The following is a 23,294-nucleotide window of genomic DNA, read 5'->3' on the forward strand; positions in this document are numbered from 1 at the left end:
ATATGGGCCTTTCCTTAGGCTTTCCATTCCACCAAACAGATCTGAGAAAGTTGGCTCAAGTCTACAAAAGCTCATGCAACCAACTTTTATCTTTCAGTTAGTCTTAAAGGTGCTGCAAGATCCCTTTGCATACTGATATGCAGGTGTTCCAAAATCTAAAAATATCCAAAATCCCTCTGGTTCCAAACCTTTTGGATAAGGGAGACCCAATCTGCACTTTCACTGATACTGCACCTTTCCACCAATGACCCTAAGATGATGAGTATGATTCTCTTCCATCCCACTTTATCTTCATATCCAAACCGTGAGACTGGTCAGACCAGAGACAGTAGCAGTGCTGAGGTCACCAGTCAGTTTCATAGCTCAGTCCATCTAGAACCTGGACCTCCCAAGATCCAACCCAACAGTCTAATACAAGGGTATGAATTATGTAGAAGTGTGGCTCCCATTACTGCTGCTCCCATTACTCCTTACTATGTAGCCTGAAGCTACTGAGACTTGAAATCAAAAACATCTCAAGGACCATGAGACACCCTCCCCCCAACTCCTGATCTAATGGCTGTGCCATACTTATCATTGTGTGCTTTCAAGCCATTTCCAACTGATGGAAAGTCTAAGGCAAACCTATCACAAGATTTTCATGGCAAGGTTTCTCTGAAAGGATTGGACACTGTCTTCTGCTGAAGCCAAGAGAGCAAGACTTATCCAAGATCATCCAGTGGATTTCCATGGCCAAGCAGGGATTTGAACCCTGCTCTCCCATTGTCCCTGTCTAACATTCAAGCCACTGCACTACACTAGGTTCTTGCACTTTATGGTTCACAAATGACGATTTATAACCTATTTCCACCATTCCCTAGTGACCTCTGAGTTTTAATGGATAATGTGAGATTGGTCAAAATCAGTATCAGTTGTTATTGTTGTTGTGCGCCTTCAAGTTTTTTCTAATTTATGGAGACCTTATGGCAATCCTATCACAGGATTTTCTTGACAAGGTTAATTCAGAGAGGGTTTGCCATTGCCTTCCTTTGAGGCTGAGAGACTGTGACTTATCCAAGGCCACCCAGTGAGTTTACATGGGGAGTCAAACTCTGTTCTCCAAAGTCATAGTCCAATGCTCAAACCATAACACCACACTGCATCTCAAAATATTCAGCATCTCAGTGTAAATAGCAAATACTTTTTCAACAAAATCAGTAACTTATTGTTAATTTTTGAATGGCTACACCAGCTGCATGAGCTGTGATCAACAGAAGTTACGGAATAACATATTCCTCACTCCAAAAATACCAACATTGAGAAATGGGCTAGAATACTTGCAATTTTCAAATGAAAGGTAGACTGCCAGCTGATTCAGCTGATCTTGTATGTAAAATTTGGAAGGTTGTTTTATTTTAGCACTTCACATGCAAGCAGAATTTCACATACACACCCAAACCACTGTATTACCATACCATTACTGTGGAACAGTCCTTAGGAAACATGGGTTTACATAGAGAGTCAAGGCATTATTTCGACACTTGTAATATTAATCTGATTTATTTCTCCCTTTTCTACTTCCTTATCTGCTGAGCCAAAGGGAGATTAGATAGACATGCAAAGAGTTGCTTTTCTATATGAAAAAAACCTATTCTTACTCTTCAGGGGGATATATATATATATATATATATATATATATCTCAGGTGTGAATATCTGAATAGAAAATTCTACTCAAAAACCCCAATATAAATGAACACTCTGTGACAGTATATATGATTAAATGGAAGAATATTGTGCACCTGCCATCACAAGGGAAGGCAGAAAAATTTAACGTATTTCTGAACCTATGATAAGATGATTATTGATTTCAAATGTCCACTTAACCTGTGGATTTATCTTTTTAAATTACATGAAAGATCCAGCACCTACTGGAGAAAAAGTAATGCAGCAGAGTCACAGGACGTCCTATGACATTAAGTATAGCTGACTCCTAGGTAAGTAGGGACAAGATTGCAGCCATAGATAGATAGACAGACAGATAGATAGGATAGATAGCTGTTTTCATCGACACAACACAGAAAAACATGTAGTCAGTATTAATAAAAAAGGAATATTTAATTAACGTAAGTATAATTGAAATAAAATAAACTTCCAAATAGTTAACATTACAGTTCTTAGAAGGCATATCTCAAATGCAGAATTCAGGATATGGAAACATATCATATTGAGGAGGGAGCAAGCTTGTTTTCTGCAGCTCCAGAGAACAGGACCCGGAGCAATGGATGCAAGCTCCAGGAAAAGAGATTCCACCTCAACATTAGGAGGAACTTCCTGACAGTAAGAGTTGTTTGACAATGGAACACACTCCCTTGGAGAGTGGTGGATTCCCCTTCTTTGGAGGTCTTTAAGCAGAGGCTGGATGGCCATCTGTTGGGTATGCTTTGATTTGGATTTCCTGCATGGCAGGGGGTTGGACTGGATGGCCCTTGTGGTCTCTTCCAACTCTACGATTCTATGAACGTATCTTGCACTAAACTGCTTATAGTTAGAATATGTTTACATTAAGTAAATATGATTTGAATACATAGTTTTAAGATGTACAGTCATGCCTGTATTTGTGATACAAAACTGCCTCCTAGCTCCAGAGTTGTATGAAGACCTTTACCTACAAACATTTGTCATTCAATTGTGAAACTAATGCGAGAGCTTCGAGTACTAGTTGCTTACACAATGACCAACTCAGGACAACTAAAATCATGACACAAACAAAAGTTGAATTATAGCCATGCACGGAACATGATCATTTCCATTTTACTATTGTTGTCTTTCAACAATGCCAACTCTCCTTTTAAAATTAAAGTATCAGTTTGCTTGAGGAGGAATACTTTTTTACTTTTACTGCAAGCCACTGCATGTCAGTACATGTATATGACATTCAGACGCCACACAGAATGTACACATAGCCACAACTTTTTCTTTATCAACTACACACCTTATGTATGTGCTACTGAAATATATACTGTATAGTTTATTCTTTGGTATTCATCATTCCCTCCTGGGTTTGAAATTCAAAAGCCCAGTAATACTTTGCTAGCTCTACCTTTCTCCTTTTAACTATTCAAGACCAACTAAACACACTTACATAATTACTGTACATATATTGAGTATACAAATAGGAAGTAAACTTCAATGCTCTCTGAATAAAATAAATTAAGCCCTTCCATACGGAAGGGCTTAATTTGTATCCCCCTGATACAAAAGAAGAGAAAGTCTTATTTACACAGCAAAGGAGATGCTGTATATGGAAGATAACAAAGAACACAGTGTATAAAAGAAAAGCCAGATTAAACAGAAAATGGTCAGCATGAAGGAAAGAAAGAGAGAAAGCAATGTTTAAGAAATTTTAACTAACAGACTCTTTGATTTGGCAGAAAAGCATAAGCATTATCAATGAAGTTTTGTTTTAATGTTAATATTCAAATTAGATTTTCACTAACAAACAGCTTCCTTACTATTGTCACACTTAGTCATACTCTACAATTTTACACACCAATTTAGGCCCAAAACACACTACAGAAATAATCCTGTTTGAGACCACTTTAACTGCCCTGGCTCAATGCTGGAGAGTTCTGGGAACTGTAGTTTTGTGAGACATTTAGCCTTCTCTGTTTCAGAGAGTTCTGGTGCCACAATAAACTACAGCTCCCAGGATTTTCTAGCACTGAGCCAGGGCAGTTAACATGGTCAGAAACTGGATTATCTCTGCAATGTATGACATGAACCCAACTGTGTTCAATAGACCTATGGTATTCCTGTACAGGACTGCAAACAATTAAAACATTTAATATACAGTATGTACAGAGACTTAAGTCTATGAAAGTTCATGCTGCCCACTTCTTTCTTTGGTTAGTCTCAAAGGTGCTACAAGATCCTTCTACTACGCATTGACTCCACAGACTAACAGAGCTATATCTTGAATTTAACATACAGGCGAATCTCAGTTTATGTCAGGGCTGCATTCCTGGATTTGAAATCTAAAGTGATCCAGACATAAAAGGGAGGAACCAATTCCATAGGGAACCACTGGAGTTGATGCTGCCATCAAATAAGGCCCCCTCTATCTTCTCTTGGGCTCTTGCTCCCACCTTCATGTCCTGCTGCCCCTCTTCCCCCTCAGCATCACTCTTTCTTTTCTTTGACACTGTTTCCCTCTATCTCCTCCTCAGTATCTCCTCCTCAACTTCTGTCTCTCCTCTGTCTCCTCTTTTCCTCTCCAGTCTCGCTGCAGCAACTCTGCATTCATTTCTTCTGCCCCACTTTCTGCTCATTCCTCTAAGACTCACCCTGTAGCTATTGCTCTCCTTACTTCCATCCATGTCCCTTTTTCTCTTGCTTTTTGTTGCTGATCCAACCTTTCACATTCCTCCTGTACTTGACCATCCTTCCATTTTCATCTTCCCTGCTCTGGTTTCAGAAATTTGAAATGGGGGGAGACAACATAAATTACAATTCGCCTGTACCAGCAATATGCAAGGAACAGTCCAGGTAAAGTTATTGCATTGTTTTTGTTAAAATCATATGAAAGAGTACACAAAACAATGCAAAACCATTTCTATCCCCAGAAGTCAGTCCAATTTATTTTAATGGTGCTTACTTCTAGGTAAATGAGCACAATTACCATCCAAATAATTTATTGGACTTACAGGAATACTGAAGTGCAATTCAATGATCACAAAACATTGCCTTTTAAAAGAAACTGAAATCCTAATTTTACACTGAATATTGACTTTGAATTGTAATCCTGTCAATGATGAAAAAGGACAAAAATGTAACCTATGTAGCCACAAGACTTACAAGTTTCATTGGTCCAAAACTGACTGCAGAAATAATCCAGTCTGAGACCGCTTTAACTGCCCTGGCTCAGTGCTAGGGAATCCTGGGATTTGTAGTTTATTGTGGCACCAGAGCTCTCTGACGGAGGAGGCTAGATGTCCCACAAAACTACAGTTCTCAGGATTCCTTAGCATTGAGCCAGAGCAGTTAAAGCGGTCTCAATCTGGATTATTTCTGCAGTGTGTTTTGGACCAATAACAACTTTAGACTGCTTTTTGTATATTATATCTGCACCCCCTTTTTCAGGTCTGTAAGGCAGACTGGCAATGTTATCCCTTCTGTGATAATTAAGCAAGGGAAGTGAGTACACAAAGAAATGAGAATGTAATCCACAACTTGTTATCTTCGTAAATATCAGCATATCACATTTATTAGGTAATTCATTAAAACGCAGTTTAGAAATCAAAATGCAAGGAAAGCAACATGTTTCTAGCTGGTATACGCTTCATTCTTTGCAGTAGACAATTATTTTTAAGATAAGTCTCCTTTTTTGAAACGCAGACACATGTTTAGCTTGGAAATGTTTCACTGATTATCATGAAACTTATTTTCAAACATGACCAGGGCTACTTTTAAGTGTCATAAGAGACAGCCCATGATATTTGGCAGAAAGGAATATGCATGGAAGTGCTAAATATTTAGGACCAATGGTAGCTTGTTAATAAATTAAGGCCAGTCACACAAACATACAGCCTTCAACTCATCAACAAATCAACCTTCCCAGAGAACAGTCCAGGCCAGGTTCCCAAATAGCAGCTCTATTAGCAGAAACAAGGCAGGGCTCAGATCATGGACACTAATTCATTATCACAGGCCAGTTACCACACTGAGCCTCAATCAGTTAAAGTGAACACATAGTGCTATATTTGTGTTGTCTGAAAAGGCCGTATGTGGGGCGATGAGTAGAAGATAGATCCCTTTCCTCTCTCACTCCAAGATGGCAACAACACCAAGGAAACTAAGACTCATCATTAGTGACAAGGAGAAGATTCAAGGTGGATGGGAAACCAATGGGTCACAGTTAGGCTCAGCCACTTGAACCAAATAAAAAGATGAAGTAATAGTGCCACTATATTCTGCTCTGGTCAGGCCCCACCTGGAATACTGTGTCCAGTTCTGGGCACCACAATTTAAAAAGGACATTGAGAAACTGGAGCCATGTGTCCAAAGGAGGGCAACTAAAATGGTGAAAGGTCTGGAAACCATGAAACCCTTTGAGGAACGACTTAGGGAGCTGGGGATATTTTGCCTGGAGAAGAGACGGTTAAGAGGTGATATGATAGTCCTGTTTAAATACTTGAAGGGATGTCATATTAAAGAGGGAGCAAGCTTGTTTTCTGCTGCTCCAGAGAACAGGACCCAATGGAGCAATGGATGCAAGCTCCAGGGAAAGAGATTCCAGCTCAGCATTAGGAGGACCTTCCTGACAGTAAGGGCTGTCTGACAGTGGAAGACACTCCTTCCTCGGAGTGTAGTGGAGTCTCCCTCCTTGGAGGTGTTTAGCCTGGAGAAGAGAAGGTTAAGAGGTGATATGATAGTCCTGTTTAAATACTTGAAGGGATGTCATATTGAGGAGGGAAGAAGCTTGTTTTCTGCTGCTCCAGAGAACAGGACACAATGGAGCAATGGATGCAAGATGAAGGAAAAGAGATTCCACCTCAGCATTAGGAGGACCTTCCTGAGAGTAAGGGCTGTTCGACAGTGGAAGACACTCCTTCCTCGGAGACTGTGGTGGAGTCTCCCTCCTTAGAGGTCTTTAAGCAGAGGCTGGATGGCCATCTGTCAATGAGAGGCTTTGACTGGGAGTTCCTGCATGGCAGAAGAAGGGGTTGGATTGGATCAGGGCCCTTATTTGGGTCTCTTCCAACTCTAGGATTCTATGCTTCTCGGATGCCAAGTTTTGGGGGCAATGAAACTGTTTCTGTGCCTCCCAGTTGCCTCCTTCTTACAAGAACCCTAAGGCCACCCTCTCACAGGGTTTCCCTGCCAAGATTCATTCCCAGGGCTTGCCTTTGCCTCCCTCTGAGGCTGAGAGACGGTGACTCTCCCAAAGTCACCCGGAGGGTTTCATGGCTGGGCCAGGATCCGAAGCTGGGTCCCCCGGGGCCCAAGGGTCTGCGCAGCCTCTGAAGGGCCAAAAGGCAGCCCCTGCAGCTGCCTCCTGCCGTGGCATCCTGGGGCTTGTGGCCCAGAGAGGCCCCAGGTGACTCCTGCCATAGGCAGCCGAAGTGGGATAACAGCGCCGTGGCAGAGAGAGTGTGGGACGGGCCTGAGCTGGGGCTGCCTCCAGCGGCCTCCTGGGGCTTGCGGCTCAGCCAGGCCTAAAGGGCCCTCTTCCGACTGCAAATCCCAGCAGTTAAAGCGGGGCCAGAGCGCTGTCGTCCTCCGAGGCCTCGGCCTGGGACTCTCTGGGGCACTGAGAGCGTTGACCCGGTCTCCTTCCCGGGAGGCGGGGCGGGCGGGCGGCCGGGTCTCACCTGGCAGAAGCGGTAGCAGTAGTACTGGCTGCTGAGGGAGGCGGAGAAGCCGGCGGGGAAGGCGGGCCCGGCCAAGGCCTCGAGCTCCTCGCCCAGCCGCTCCGACTCCTGGTCGCTCTCGTCTTCCGCCATGCTGCTCCGGACGCCCTGCGCGTACCGAGCCCCAGCGCCCCCTCTCCGCCGGATGGCCCGCCCCTCCGGAGACAGCCCTCAGTTCCGGCACCGCCCCCGAGCTGCCTCCCCGTTGGACGGCCGCCGTGTCACTCAAACGCCGGCCTGTCAACCTCGGATGCGGAGCGCCTTCCTGCCTAGATACCTCCGGCCTCTGATTGGGCAGAACCTCCCGCTGCGCCTGCCCCGAAGTTTCAAGCTTACTTTTTGATTGGTCGGCGGTGGCATCGATCTCTAAAGCCCCGCCTCCGCTTTTGGCCATTGGGCCCCCATTTCATCCTTCAAAGTAAACATCTCCGCCTCCCGGTTGCGTGCGGGCTGGGACGTCGCAGCGGCTTCCGTCCTTCCTGCCTCATGAGTGGTGAACAGCCCCATCACTCACATTACAACCAGCCAACCAGAGCGGCCTTTTCTTGTCCTCTGTTCTCATTGGCAGTCTCCCCGCCGCTGATGCTCTGATTGGCGGAGGCGTTGCCAAGGGCTACGCCCCGCCTCTCAGGTCTGGCCAGAGTGAAAGGAAACAAGCACCCCTACAGCGTCGACTTTCGTCCTTCCTGCCTCATGAGTGGTGTAGAGCCCTGTCACTCTGCTTATTCCCAGCCAACCAGAGCGACCTCATTTTTTCCTTCATTCTCATTGGCTTTCTCGCCGCCTCTAACTCTCTGATTGGCGCTGGTGTTGCCAAGGGCGACGCCCCGCCTTTTGCATCTGGCCAGAGTGAGAGGAAACAAGCACCCCCTCATAGAGTCTACTTCCGTCCTCCTTGCCTCGTGAGTGGCGGAGAGCCCCATCACTCTGATTATTACCAGCCAACCAGAGCGGCCTTGTTTTTTTCCTCCGTTCTCATTGGCTTGCTCGCCGCCGCTGACGCTCCGATTGGCGGCGATGTTGCCAAGGGCGACGCTCCGCCTCTCGCGTCTAGCCAGATTGAGAGGAAGCGAGCTGCCCCTCACGGAGTCTGTCGGGGGCTGGAAGGAAGGGGCGAAGGTGGAGCGGGGCGAGGAGGCGGAGGCGGCGGGGCCTTCGCGGGGACGGAGCCTGGCCCTGTCAGGAGGAGCAGTAAGTCGGGAGGAGGAGGCCGGGGAACGGTTAGGAGGCGATGAGGAGGAGGCCCTTCCCGCCCTTTTGATTCCTAGGGAGGCTGGAGGTGGGCCGGGAAGGAGGACTGGGGCAAGATGGCAAGGGAAGGGAGGGCATGCGGAGGAGGAGGAGGAGGAGGAGCAGGGTTGTTTGTTTGTTTACTTGTTTACTTAGGATGATAATAATAATAATAATAATATGGGGGCTGGAGACATCATGGCAAGGGAGGGCAGCAGCAGGAGGAGGGTTGTTTGTTTGTTTGTTTACTTGTTTACTTTAGTTACTTTTTGTCATGGAAGCAGCCCTGAGGCCCAGTTTTAGTGAAAGGGCAGGATATTATTATTATTATTATTATTAACAACAACAATAATAACTGAAGGTTATTTATATTCATTTTATCTTTATTATAAAGTACATACTTATTTAGCACCATGAATTTTACACGGCGCTTGATAGGCATCCTCAAAACAGCATATAACCTTATATAGATTACGTTATATTATATAATAAAATATGTTTTATATATATATATATAGCATACAATCTAAAATTGCCAATATATAAAACTATACAGAATTAAGTCATGCAGTTAAAATACAAAACCGTAAAACCAGATAAAAGATGTAGTAAAATCTCCATTGTGAGACAATAGGGAACTAGAGCGCTGACTGCTTCTGAGAATGATAATCATATCTCTTTATTTCTATGCCACCTTTCTCCCAGGACTGGGCCCAAGGCGGCTTCCATAACAGCAAAGTTTAAATGTTGCAGCACCTTGGATACTAACTGCATTTGGAGGTCTTTAAACAGAGGCATTCAGCAGTGCTTTGATTGTGACTTCCTGCATGGCGGAAATGGTTTGGGCTGGATGGCCTTTGGGGTCTCTTCCAACTCTATGATTCTTTGAACTGAACTTCAGTTAGTCTCAGAGGTGCTGCAAGATCTCTCTCTATGCTCTCTATACTCTAATATTCACACAGCTAGTGTCTTCAAATTCTAACAAAATTTAAAAACAGTTACCAAAAAACGTATAAAGTTTTAATTCAGAGACTTGCGGTGGAGTGGAGCCGGTGTGATGTAGTGGCTTGAGCGTTGGACAGTGACTCTGGAGACCGGGGTTCGAATCCGGGCTCGGCCATGGAAACCCACCTGACCACCCTGGGCAAGTCACACTCTCTCAGCCTCAGAGGATGGCAGAGGCACACACAAGAATAGCAGTAGCCCAGCAGGGTGACCAGATGTCCTCTGACCACTGCGAAATGTAGGACATTGCAAGGGAAAATGGAGTATATTTACCAAAATAAACTTTAAAACCCCACTTATATAAAGGTAAACTCATGCTTCTTAGTCAGTGCTCAAAATGGAGGCTGTTTTGGAATTCCTCCTGGACAGAAGGTTGAAATGTAGGATGTGTCCTGGAAAAGGCGGTCATTTGGTCACCCTGTAAGTAAATCAGTACCAAGGATCCAAGGCAGCTAATAATATATATTTTTAAAACCTAAGTAAAGCATTACTTTTGTTGTTGTGTGCCCTCAGCTTGTTTCTTGGGAGCTAAGTAAGGTCAGCCTTGGATGGGAGAGCACCAGTGAATACCAGGTGCTGGGGCAACCTGGTATATATTTCAGTACACCTTGTCTAAGAAAACCCAGTGAAATTCCTGTGGCACCATAAATCAATGGGTGATTTGAAGGCACATTGTTGCTGTGTACCTTCAAGTCATTTCTGACTTATGGCGACTCTATGGTGAATCTGTCATGGGATTTTCTTGCCAGGTTTCTTCAGAAGGGGTTTGCCACTGTCATCTTCTGTGGCTGAGAGAGTGTGACTTGCCAAGGATCACCCAGTGGGTTTATGTAGCCGAGCCAGGTTTCGCTCCTGGTCTACAGAGTCATAGGAATTAAACGGCATTAAATAACGTCAGTATTATTTAAAACATGATTAAAACAGCTAAAATGCTATAAATACTTAAAATACATTAAAAACAGATTCTGTGTGTACCCACACAGACAAAGCACACCACTCCACACACTGGGACTCCATAGTTAAAATTCAAAGGCCTGCCTAAATAAGATTTGATGCCATTGCTTCCTCTCAAAAATGGCCTAGCATTTGCCCATTACCAGCGTTGCCAATTTTGGGGGAATGCCCCAAAATCCGGGGAATTTAATTAATTTCTTTCCGGCGATTTTGACCAAATATTCCAGTAAATATTGGGGAATTCCTGGGATTTTGGATTTTAGTAAAACATTCCGGAGAATATCTTTGAGGCTTGTTGGCAACACTGTCCATTACCCATCTTTTCCAAAGCATGTATTCACCAAATACAAAAGTTCTACTCTGTCTGCTTTCATGGTTTAGACACACTTGTAAACACCATTTTAGACTTAAAACACATTGAAAGTTATACTTTGATGAATTATTTAATGCCCCCCGCCCAAAAAAAGGATCAGAAACAGAATAAAAGGCCAGCTTCCAGCTAAACCCCTTCCACCAAACACAGAAAGCAAGGTGAGGATGCTGTAACAAGCCACAAAAATTTCCCAGGAACTGTATTCTAGAGCCCATTCTAAGCACATCAGCTGCACTCCACAAAGGAGCCCAGAACATGCATTGCCCACATAACCCAACCTCAGATTCCCCAGTTATGCAGGACTCTAGGGTAAGGATGGGAACAAACACAAATTCTACAGAAACCATGTCCTCAAACTTGTTCCGGCCACATCTGTATTCTACGAAAGACTCTTGAATGCCCACTTCCCAAATACCTACCCTCTCCAAATTCTTTTACAGAATGCAGATGTTTTGCCTGTAATGGGTACTGAAGGTGGTTCCTGTGGGATTTCTGAGCTTTTTTCCATCATACCCATGGAGTCCTGGATGGAGTGTAACAGGTACTAGAAAGTTCTTCCTGCGGGGTTTCTGTGCTTCCCCCCTCCCCGTCATTCCCCTGGAGCCATGCCTGACTGGTGGATTTGGCAAGGGAGGGTATGTGGGCAATGGGTGTTCAGGGCTCTATTGTGGGACACTGTTGTTTTGCTCAGAACACAAAGCTTTATTGAAGGCTTCTTATGTCAAGTTGACTGAGTACTACTGCAGTTTTAGAGTTTCTTACTAGGTACACAGCAAAGACATCATTTGGCCCAGATTCTACCTTTAAAAAAAGCTTTTTAGTAAAGAAGACAGAAATCGTGTGGACTGTGTTGTGTTTAGTACAAGAGGGAAAAGTCTGTTCTTTTCATCTACCCTTTCATTATGTAGGTCAGTGACAACAAGATTTGATACAAAGAAGGAAAAGTTGAATCTATGAACTTTTTGTGAACTTTTTAATTTACAGTGGTCCATCCACATTCACTGGGATTAGGAGTGAAGGACCCACATAAATGTGGGAAAACCACAAATAAAAAAACACAATTTTTATAGCTTTTTGTGGAATTTTCGTGTTATGTGGCCATATTTTGGAAGAGTTTATTCTGACGTTTCACCAGCATCTGTGGCTGACATCTGCAGAGAAGATCTCTGAAGATGCCAGCCACAGATGCTGGCGAAGCATGAGGAATAAACTCTTCCAGAACATGGCCACTTCGCCCAAAAAAACCACAAAAAACTATGGATGCAAGCCTTGAAAGCATTCAACTTCACACTCTTCTTTTTACCTGAGTGAACACTTCTCTGGGAATCTCCAGGTCTTCCAGTACAATTCTCTGATCATCATCTGCCAGAAGTTGATCATAGAACTGTGCTGGGAGGACCTATAAATGCCTAGAGAGGTGTTTTCTGTATGGACCTCTAGGTTCTCCTCCACAACTCTAGGAGATTTGAGCTGGAGGACCTAGAGATTCTTAGAAAGCACGTATTAATCAAAATCACAAATAATCAAATCCACAAAAGAAAAAGCTGCAAATGTGGAGGTTCAACTGTGTTAAACAAATCCCCCAGATGCAGTCATTCAAAGTTCACATGATCGCTCTGAGTCACATCAGAAAAAAACATTAGTCCAACCCTCTGATGTAGGGAGATCTCAGAAATGCATTCCTGCCAACGCATATTATTGTTGTTACAAACAGACTATGAAAATCAGTTACTTATTATAAAATTCTTACTTGTATCCACAATCTACTTTAAAAATACAGACATGTGATACATAGACTTACTCAAGCATCATATCAGGGTAGAATGAACACATAAGGAGGGGGTGGGGACAATCTTGACCTTTCCCATTTGTTTTTGTCAACTTCTGTACATGGGGAGTGATTTAACAGGGAAAGCCTCCTCTATATGTGGAGGATGTTGCAAATATGTGAGTATAAGCCAGGCCTGTGCTCTTCTTCTTTGCACATTTATGAACACACTTAGAGACTCTCAGACATATCTTTCTCTCTCAGACATATCTCTATTTTTAGTACTGGAACAGGAACTTTTGCAGAAATCCTTTCAACATGAAAATCTATCCCTGTTTTTACAAAACATTTATTGAGTTCAGTCTCCTCCTAAAGATGAACAAAATGGTTGGGTTTTTTTGTTTTGTTTATTGTTAAATCTTGGCTGTTTGGAAACCTTTGCTCATCTTGTGCAAATCACTGTCACATACAATGGATTTTGATCTGCCTTAGACCACACTGATCCATAATGCTGTTGTCATTAAGAAGGCCTAGTTTCACATGATTTTTACCCAGTTACTGTAGATAGCACTGCAAAAGAAGACAAACAGAGCTTCTTGTGACAGACCCATGCTACAGAAAAACATAAGAGCCAAGCTAAGGATCATCAGAGAATCTTGATGGTTTTATAGGCACATAAAATAAATCTGCTCACCAGTCATAATTCCCATTTACTCTGTTGCTCTCAGCTGCAAGGTTAGCCACAGAATGTATTTGCGAGCACTGTTTGAAGACTTCTCTCATTGCTAAGCCTCTCACAAATATTAGGAGCCATACTAGGAGTATGGATTTCCCACCAGTCTTTTCCTTCAGGCCATGTCTTCCCTGATTTTGTGTGTAGTGCACTATGCACTAAATCTGAAAAAGCATCCCTTGAGAAAGGAAAATGGGGATGAAACAAAGGTTAAGTGACTTCTTCTTTTGGGTTCAAGGGCAGATATTAAAACACAAGACCTGCAGGATAAAAATGATGACACTAATGTCAGGATCATTCTCTTAATATATTTGACTCTGCTGTTCTGATCTATTATTTTGCAAATGTGAGTTATATAATGTCACACTCTCAAGATCAATACAACCAGGGCAATAAAATAGTTTTAACGCAGATTAAAATTCCCACTTTGCCTATATACATACATTGAAAGAGGTGTAATAAATCTCTGCTATCAGTGCAGTCATGAAAGCAAGTTTATGTGCCTTGGGGATAGCTACTCTGTATTAAGTGATAGAGTAGCCACATTACAGGCACAGATAAGCAATTCATTGGGGTGATTTGCTATGTACTCTTGTTATCTCGGAGTGTTTGCGAGAGATCATTAAGAGCAGCTGGATGTCTGCAGCCTCCCTTATGACTTAGATCAAGTCACTTCTGCTCTGTCACTTTTTAAACACTGGCATAATGCTGTACTTGTTCATTAGAGAATTGTCCTATCTATAGAGATTTAAACTTCAACGGTAATGCCACCCTGCACTTCCCCATTACACTAGTGATGCTATCAAGTGGGTGCCATATACGATTTATTTATTTTATTTCAAGGAGTTCTGTCCCACTTTCTCACACAATGGAGTTCAAATTGATGTCCACTTGCAGTTCTGGAGGTTGAGAGAGCCTCTAGTACAGCATATGGAGTGATATGATCCTCAAGGGTAAAGCAAGATTGGCATCACATTTCCTTCCTTCCTTCCTTGAGGGGTCATATCAGTGCACAGTACAGCCATTTCTTCAAGGGTGAGGAATTGTGTGCATTGGGACCCATAGCATTATGCACTGGAATAGTCCATCCACTTCATAAGTAAAATCATGTTGGTAGAAGAAGAAAGTGGCCTGACACTTTGAATACATGGCCTATGATTCAGACTTGGAAGAATATGCTGGAAGTCAGAGTACATCTTGACCTACAAATGACTAGACAAGGATTTACTGTAGTAATAATCGGAAATTTGTTTCAGGATCTTCAATTGCCCATCTGTATCCACATATTTTTTCTCCACAGCTTCAAGCATCCATGACTTGAAAATATTTTAAAAATAGATAAATTCAAAAAAAAAAAACAAACCTTGGTTTTGCTATGCCATTGTATTTAGTGGGAGCATCCATGGATTTTGATATCCATTGGGGGGGGGGGGGGGGCTGGAAGCAAACCCCAGCAGATGCTAAGGGCCCACTGTATACAGTTGACTTTCCCTGATGGCTGTGTCCAGTGTTGAAGGTTTTGCAGTTAACCAGCTCATGCTACTAGAGAAACTGGAGAAGGGAGCAATTATGGACTGAATGTGGGTTAGGTGCCGGGTGAATGAACCAAAGGCCAAAGTAGACATTCACCTTCTGAAAAATCTTAATTTCTTTGCTTTCTAAATATGATTTTCAAATCAATATTTGTAAATGCTATTTGCAAATGGATAACAGGTAGGATTTGTTTTGCTGCTAATGCCAGACTCAGAATAGGCCACTGGGGGTCATCTTTTACTATTCAAAGAGTTTTTACTTTATCTGTTGAGCTCTCATGGATCTTCTGTGTGTTTTAATGGTTGCTTGTTTGGTTGGCTTTAGTTATTCTTTGCATCTAGGCTTACAACTAATAATGTTATTTCATTCCATCCTTCCAATACGTAGTTTTTTATCATATTTCAATAAACTGCTGAATAACCATTGTTGAAAACATTAGTTTTCTATCTTGATCATTCAGACCTGGGGTTCCTAGGCTTTTTGACTCATGGAGCCCTTATTTCTATGGAGGAGCCTCTAAGTGGCCCACTCTGTGTCTTACAAGTTAATGGTATCTAGGAGCATATATAAAAATATATTCTTATTCTTTAATTTCATTCAATTTTTATTTCTTTCGTTTTCTTGGAGTGGCCTTGGAGCACCTGGGAAGTGCACACAGAGCCCTAGGGTCTCCTCGGAGCACAGGTTGGGAACCCCTGATTCAGACTATAATATTAGATGTTTTTCTCCTCATTTATTACAGGATATCAAATAAAGGCCAAGATGGGGAAAAGACTCAAAGGTAGTTTGTGCAAATTGTGGGTAGATTTTGAGAGTAGAAATGTGAAGGCTTAGGGGAAAAAACTCTGAAAGAAAGAATATCTCCCCCCCCCCCCCCCCCAAAATCCATACTTTCTGGTAAAACTGAAAAATAGCATTATGGGATATATATTTTTAGAATGATGCATTAAACGCTTCATACAAAACCTATCATTTCCTGTTACATTTTGGGACTGCACAGCTTCAACATAAATCTAATACATTTTTCTTACCTTCCCCCCCCCCCAAAAAAAAATCAGTTTACTGAAGACAACAATGGATCGATTTGATGTGAAGCCCCCTCCCTCTCGGAGCCGTTCCAAAACTGCTTTGTATGTGACTCCTCAGGATCGCGTCACTGAGTTTGGCAGCGAACTGTATGAAGATGGGGGGAAGCTGTATTGCACTTTCTGCAATGTGGTCCTGAATCATGTCCGCAAGTCTGCGATCAACGATCATCTCAAATCCAAAACTCATACCAAGCGTAAGGGGGAGTTTGAAGAGCAAACTGTCAGGAAGAAACCAAGGACTCTGACTGCCTCTCTGCAGTGCAACAGTGCAGCCCAAATAGAGAAACCCAATGTTGTCCAGGACTTTGTAAAAATGTTTCTGGAAGCCAGCATTCCTCTTGAAAAGGCCGATCATCCAGCTGTACGAGCTTTCCTGTCTCGTCATGTGAAGAACGGGAACTCCATACCCAAGGCAGATCAGCTAAGGAAAGTCTACTTGCCTGATGGATATACAAATCAGCTGATCAAATCTGAAGACCACTGAGGGGTAGTCCTTGGCTTTTAGGTGTGGAGTATTACAATTGCATAACAGTGGTGTGGTTTATCTTTATATTAATTCACTTGCAATGTTAAGTTGTGGTTTTTGTATTGTAAAATGACAATCCGTTGCAGAATGCAATGGTGTATAACAAACAGTTGGTAATTCTGGTGTTACAGGAAATTGATTCTAAAATAGTGAGCTGCTGTGGTTGGAGGGGTGTCAGAAAAGTGCCTTATTGCTGAATTTGTTCAGTCCAGTGCTAAATGAACAGTATAGAAAAATTCTTATTCCTTCTTCTACAGTATTACTAGGTACATGCAGATGAACAAACTGAACATAGTGACACCAAACAACCTTAATTCCTGGCTTTAGTCATAAATATATACACATAAAATCCATGGTATTTCCATATCCTCAGCATAAATGTATGATTCTGTATTCTGGTGTTCAACTCTACTTCATGATAAACAGGTCAGGGTTTTTAAAAAGGTAGGATTGTGGACTACAGCTCCCAGAGTTAGCAGAGCCTTGAAATCTCAATAAATTCTCTTATGATATTATTTTCCAGTGTAGCTGAAAGTCAGCTCCTGATCTAATTTAGGGACACCACTCTATAATCTTGTAGGCCCAATTTTACCTATTTTGGAAGGAAGACCGGAGTATAAATTAAATAAAATGCTTGGATAATTTAGATAGCAAATTTCTAGTTCAGATCATTCACTGTGCCCCACCTTCTATTTGATTCTGTCTTTCTGACTGCTGGTTTGTTTTTGTGTTTAAGTGGCACGTAGATGCACAACTTCTAGCATATCTAGCAGAGGTTTCAAGAATGCAGATGCATAACCCAGTGAAAGCAGAGTGCCTACATCTGATTCTCATCTGCAGCTACTCTCAAAATAGCAGTGGGATGAGAAAGACCTTGTTCCTGTCAACATTTTAACCGACCTTGAATCCCGTTGTGGGAAGAAGATGCGCTATAAAATGTTTTGAGAAGATCTGCAATGGAAATACATCTATTGTCCTCTGCAGTAGCAAGGGGAAGGGTTGGTAGAGGGTGCACCTTGTGGGGGGAGGGGGATTGGCCCCCATTCCACATCCAGTGGTCCATTAGACTGTAGAGTCCAAAGGTGGAAAACTCATATAGGCTTAATGTGTTCCCACAACCGTTTTTAGTGCCCCCTCCCACACCCAGTGATGGTTAACAGCAGGTACAAGAATAACACTGAACTTCAGCAGCTGCACAGAAGAAAACTCCACTTCCCCCTTCTCTTCCATTAGGGCAAGAGATTCTGTAGGGAATGTGTCTCTGGGCTTTTTAGTATAGGAAGGTGCTTCTGTTGCTTACAGTCACTGCAATTACCACTGAAGTTTGGCAGCAGCAGCAGTGTGGTCTGCATGGAAGGGAAAGCAAGGGTGTTACAGAATTCACTGGTTTCAGAAAATTACCCATTCCTGCTATATTAGCTCAAAGAAAATTTGCAGGCCTTTGAAAGGAAAGTTGCACAGTCAGCAGCCTATAAATGGGATTGTTTTTACAAACAATGTTTGTTCTGTGTTCTATGGCGTGCTTTTGGTCTTGTCTAACAATTTGTTTCTATTTCTGCCTAGGGTCAACTTGAAAGCTGGCTCAAGTAACTGGACTTTTTATCCATGTGAATATGGAATGTTTTTGAAGTTTGCTCAGTCCGGGCCTTTATAGTATGATTTCCTAAAGAGAAGCAGAGTTACTGGTTCCTTTTGCTTTTATATACATTGTTTTATTTTTCCTTGACATTCTTTCCAGGCAATGCAGTATTCTTGGGAAGTTGTCATGCCTGATTGAAATATTCTTAATGCATCCACAAAGAGCTGTGCAGAATATTCTTGTCTTTCCTATTTTTATGTTTATTTTAAATACTCAACTTTGGATATTTGCCTAGACTACACTCTTGATACTTTATTTTTTCCTAATGCAATTTCAAAAGCAGAAACATAGCTTTAAACTGCTGTTTTTTTAAAGTGCCCAAATAAATGGTGAATGGGGCTGGGAGTATGGGAAATATCACCATCTCTCTTTGTACTAAAATTAGAGATGGAGCAGAATAAAGAAGGAGCCCTTTAAGGAAAGGGCAAGCCTTCCAAGTTCAAAAGACCCATAGAGTTTTTATTAGCAAGTGTTGGCATTGGTGAATGCAGTCCAGGACCTAAAGCCTAATAGTCTTTTTAAAAAATAAAGCCAAAATCCTGCAACATAGACGTACATAAGTATGTATCATCTTATAACCCAGTTCCATAAATCTGCCCTAAAAGCCAGCACTGAGCAACAGACTCCTGTTCTGCTGACGATTGGTGTATACCAGGATGACATTTCCACCAGCGATCTGCAGTGTGATGAAGAGTTGTGACGGGTCCTATTTCTGATTTTCATGCCACAGATTAAGAGGACGGGGCTGGACACATTCTTCTGCAAGTAGAGCAGACCTCTGTTGTTTGATGCAGCTGCTGATTGTTATGGTAGATATTGTGGGGGTAAATTTGTAATGTGGCAGTAGTACTGTGGTTGTAAACATGAATACTGTACAGTTACAAATGTGTAAGTCTGTTTCATGCATTTGTGACTGCTCAGTAGGATGCCAACCAATAACTTTTGGTATGCTTTAGTTGTCATATTGAAAATGGGAAAATATGGGTAACATCGGTTCTACAAGTTGAATCCAGATTTAGTGATATTTATAATAGACTTGTTGAAGTTTTGACTAAATCCTGTTGACGTTAGTCCAGCTGTGTCTAGTTACTGTAGGACTGGCATCTCCATCTTCCCTTCTCTTTCAGTCTGCCTTTCCCTTTTCTTTTTGTCCTTATATCACTGCATTCCTTACAAACTATTCTGAATGTTCCAAACTAAATATTGCTCTTTTTCACCTTTAGCCTGAAACAAATATAATGTTATTTTTCTTTGGCTGAACATACTTAGACAAAATATCATGGCCTTAATAATCACTTCTAAGGCAAAATTAGTTTAGCACCTTTTACTTATTAAGAAGAAAGTTCAGTATAATAAATTAGTTTTTCAATTGTGGCCTGTTTTCTATTGAAAAATGGTATAATCTAAAAGTACCTGTGCTTTGGGCTTTTTAAAAAAGATTTTACCTTATATTAAAATATAACATTACTCAGCAGTCTATCTCACTTGAGAAGAATTGGTAGAGCAAGTGAGTAGTTCCTATTGTTCATTTTTTATAGTTATTTTTGCTTATCTACTAATTTGTTTGTATTAGTTAAAATAAGAGACCATGATGTAATGCACTGCCATCAATACATGTGTATTTCCTATCTTTCTCACTGATAGTTTGTTCTGTATGATGTTTTGCGTGTGAGGTAATGGGAAGTACATGTGCTATGTTTCAAGGGTGGTGTTTTTTTGTTTTGTTTTTTTTTGTGCTGGTCCTCCACTTCTGCTGGTAGGGCAGACTCACACAGAAAAACATGCTTGCAGAGGGCATGTGGGTGCACATTTATTTTTCACACTTCCAGTTTATGTGCAGAGTAGTAGTTTCATGTGTCTCGCTGTGCATCTGAAAGCTACACATTACAGCACCAAGGTAACAGTTTATCACTTGGCGCATTACACCATAAATATGAAAACTCACCGGCTGTCAGCCTCAGGGGAAGGCAATGGTAAACCACCTCTGAACAAATGTGCCAAGAAAATCCCATGATAGGGTCACTGTAAGTTAGAAATGTCTTGAAGGCAGACATCAACAGCAAAAGAACATGTGCAAGTATGCTGCTTGGAGGAGAGGGAGCTGGACAGTTTTACCACTGAATGTGGTAAAGTGGGTGAATCATGCTAAGAAGCAAATCAGTTTATACTTTTAAATAATTACCATTTGGACTGTACAAAAGCAAATTGTCACTGAAAGTCAAATTTCTTTTGAGTTTTGGAGTAGATAGTGTTGACTTCATGTACTTAATTATTTTCTTGTCATTCACATGTAAAATTAGCACAGAAATAACTAGTGGCTGCTCAGCCAAGGTAGTATTTTGCAGATTATTCATGTTTTACAGCTAACTCTGAGTGATTACATATTATAATTTGGCTGTATAATAGACTAAGGCAAAGTTCCTCTGTGTGTATACTTGAAAGCAAGTTGTGTTGAATTTTTTGGAACTTGCTTCCAAGTAAGATGAACAAAATTGAGCTGTACAGATGCATTTAACAGGTAAAGAGCTGACTCCTAAAAGTTACCACCATTATTTAATTCGCTGCAGTGAACAGAAGACCTCTTCTTTGTGAGGTAGAAATCTTTTAAAGCTTTCTTAATGCTAAAATTGAGTGTGTTTGTGTATGTGTGTGTGTGAGGGAGAGAGCGGGGCATCATGTTAGAACTTCAGAACATACTTCTAGTTTTAGATGTTGACATGTCATTCAGACCATCCAGATTATTAAAGGTGAGGGATTAAGAAGTGGTACTAATAGTAAATGGTTGAATCCAGATTAAGTCAGTTATAGTTGGTTCCCATAGAAATCAGAGGGACTGAACTTGATTCAATTAAGCCAGATCAGTCCTATGCATGTCTGCTTGGAGTTCAAGTAGACTTACTCCTAGGTAAATGAATGAATGCCCATGACTTCAGGCTGCATACAATCCAGTGTGTTGCTGTTTGGGGGGTTGTCTTTCATATTTGGTAAAACACACCTACCAAATTACCTTTTAAAAGAGTTTTCACTTAATTTCTAAACCTCAAGGTATTTTTACACTCCACAGTTACAGCACTACCGTTCCACTTTTAACCGCCTGGCTTGTGTCCTATGAAGTCCTGGGATTTGCTGTTTAGAAAGGCATATTTAGAATTCTCAGTTGGAGAGCTGTAGTGCCTCACCAAATTATAAACCACAAGATTCCATAAGATGGAGCCAAGGCAGTTAAAGTGGAATCATAGTGCTATAACTGAGGAATGTGAAAGGGTCCTCAGTCTTTATAAACTGGTAAAATTCAGATATTCACCTTTATCATTATTGTGGATTGAAACTGTGTGATTCAGCCAAGCCAATCTATAAAAGCAAGCCAATTGGGTTTTGCTGATTTGTAAATGTTCTTAAGAGTATTCCAAATTTTCCAACTTCAAAAGCATCTTTTAAAGTTTAGTCAGTTGTAACCATGCAAAATTAGATAGGAAAGCACTTAAACTGATTTTGTGTCTACTTTGTAACCCCTTTTTTACTAAGTGAAATAAGGAATATAATGTGCTAATGATTACCATTTATTTATAGATGCACATTGTATGGATAATCTCGCTCTCTCTCTTTTTACTATTCATCTTTGAATTTGCTGCTAGGATTCTTTTTTCTTTTCTTTTTTGGCTTATGCATGTTGGGTATTCGTTGTCTTCATTTTTTAAAAGTTACGTGTTAACTTCACAAAATAAAACATTTTAAAACAAGGACTATTTTGAAGTAAAGTGTCATATTGCAATTTGTAAAAGATAAATAATAGATAGTATACCATGTAAAAAGATAGTTGTGATTATTCTCTTAATTCCTGTTTGTTTTGCTACTTTGTGCAGATAGTTTTTTAATACCCAGTTGCATTGCTTCCCTATGTAACTTAATGGTTGTAACTATTATCTTGCTTCCTTATTCTCAGGATGACTTGAAGGTGTACTCCATAACCAGTGGACTATTCCCTTGTGTCATTATTATTATTAACTTATTTATAAAGCGCTGTAAATTTACACAGCACTGTACATACATCTGATTAAGAAGTCCATAGTTCTTAATCGTTTCATCTGTTGCCTCCTCTGTCTCACACTCATATAATCCTCCTGCCTTGCTAAGTAGCTGAGGTTTTCTTTGTCTCTTCCTCTCTAAAATTGTATTTTGATTTCCCTTACTAAATAGATTGGGGTTAAAATGTAGAAAAGTATGGCATCAACTGTGGGTGATTTATTAAAGAGAAAAATGAAAGGTTCCAGAGCTGAATGAAGACATAAAGGAGTCATGCTTACAATTAGAAAAGAAGAAAAGATGAAGGGCAAGTTGGCCCCCCAAACCACTCCAATATCTGCAAGTATGCATATAGAGCAAGAAAATAAAACAGAAAATAAAAATAACTCAGGCCCTGCACAGACTGGCCTTGAAGCACGTACTGAGTATGTGCTAGGGTTGACTGGGAGTGTCCTTTTCAGACGCTCCCTAACCCTAGGACGTACTCAGTACGTCAAAATGGCGGCGCCCTGTCTACATGAGCGCTGCCACTTTGACATAACGGCTGCATCGCTCCAAACGGCACAGCCGTTACGTCCTGGTGCTGCGTCAGGCCGCTTGTGGCAGCCTAACCATGGCGCAGGAAAGAGCTCCGAAACGGAGCTCCTTCCCAGAGGGCACCTCGTTTCTGCGGCAACTAGTTTATTGCGGGAACAGTGCCAGGGGGAAAGGGGCCAAGCGGCCCCTTTCTCCCCTGGCTGCGGCTCCCAGGGTGTCCTGGGGCATGAAACCCAAGGACACGCCTTTTCGAGACCAGGGAAGAGCAGCATTTTGCCGCTCCTCCCTGGTCCCAAAAAGCGCCGTATTGGGGCGTTTGGGCTGCGGCTGCCCTGGCTCCAATACATTGCGCAAAGGGGCAGCTGTAGCCTGCCCCAAACTAGCGGTCTGTATCCCGCCTCAGTTCTTCAGTTGTTGAGAAGCATGAACAGTTTTTGAAATCAACCATGAGGAATATTTCATCAAGTGAGAACAATTCAGAGTGGCAATCTCGACA

At 41.8% G+C, this 23,294-nt stretch overlaps 2 protein-coding genes across 4 annotated transcripts in view; one reads left to right on the forward strand and one right to left on the reverse strand.

The window, feature by feature from the left end:
- The window catches only part of ZNF654 (zinc finger protein 654), a 29,792-nt gene extending 21,934 nt beyond the window's left edge, over nt 1-7,858 (reverse strand). Inside the window, exon 1 of one of the 2 annotated variants that reach the window (XM_089527474.1) lies at nt 7,726-7,858. In XM_089527474.1, coding sequence (XP_089383600.1) covers nt 7,726-7,749 — 24 coding nt within the window. In that variant the 5' untranslated portion in view covers nt 7,750-7,858. Of the gene's footprint in view, nt 1-7,350; nt 7,523-7,725 lie in introns of those variants that run through there. The other variant, XM_089527473.1, reaches the window with a different exon arrangement.
- A 657-nt stretch (nt 7,859-8,515) lies between these two features.
- On the forward strand, nt 8,516-21,969 carry CGGBP1 (CGG triplet repeat binding protein 1). Of its 2 annotated transcripts, XM_089527475.1 has the most exons (4): nt 8,516-8,580; nt 11,392-11,492; nt 16,044-16,578; nt 18,163-21,969. In XM_089527475.1, the coding sequence occupies exons 2-3, from the start codon at nt 11,413-11,415 to the stop codon at nt 16,555-16,557; spliced, it is 594 nt and encodes a 197-aa protein (XP_089383601.1). In that variant the 5' UTR covers nt 8,516-8,580; nt 11,392-11,412; the 3' UTR covers nt 16,558-16,578; nt 18,163-21,969. The 2 variants fall into 2 exon arrangements, with proteins under 2 accessions (XP_089383601.1, XP_089383602.1); XM_089527476.1 differs by lacking the exon at nt 11,392-11,492 and having other exon boundaries at nt 8,519-8,580.
- The last annotated feature ends 1,325 nt before the right edge of the window (nt 21,970-23,294 follow it).

This window comes from Sceloporus occidentalis, unplaced genomic scaffold (assembly GCF_023333645.1).
Source record: "Sceloporus occidentalis isolate IW3139 unplaced genomic scaffold, rSceOcc1.0.p SCAF_5, whole genome shotgun sequence".
In the NCBI taxonomy this organism is placed as follows: Eukaryota; Metazoa; Chordata; class Lepidosauria; order Squamata; family Phrynosomatidae; genus Sceloporus; species Sceloporus occidentalis.

Bases quoted from the DNA above. Each gene is read 5' to 3' on its own strand.
- CGGBP1 (XM_089527475.1), top strand. From the start codon at position 11,413: ATGGGTACTGAAGGTGGTTCCTGTGGGATTTCTGAGCTTTTTTCCATC. The intron at 11,493-16,043 runs GTACTAGAAAGT...AAAAAAAATCAG, and splicing joins TCCTGGATGGAGTGTAACAG to TTTACTGAAGACAACAATGG.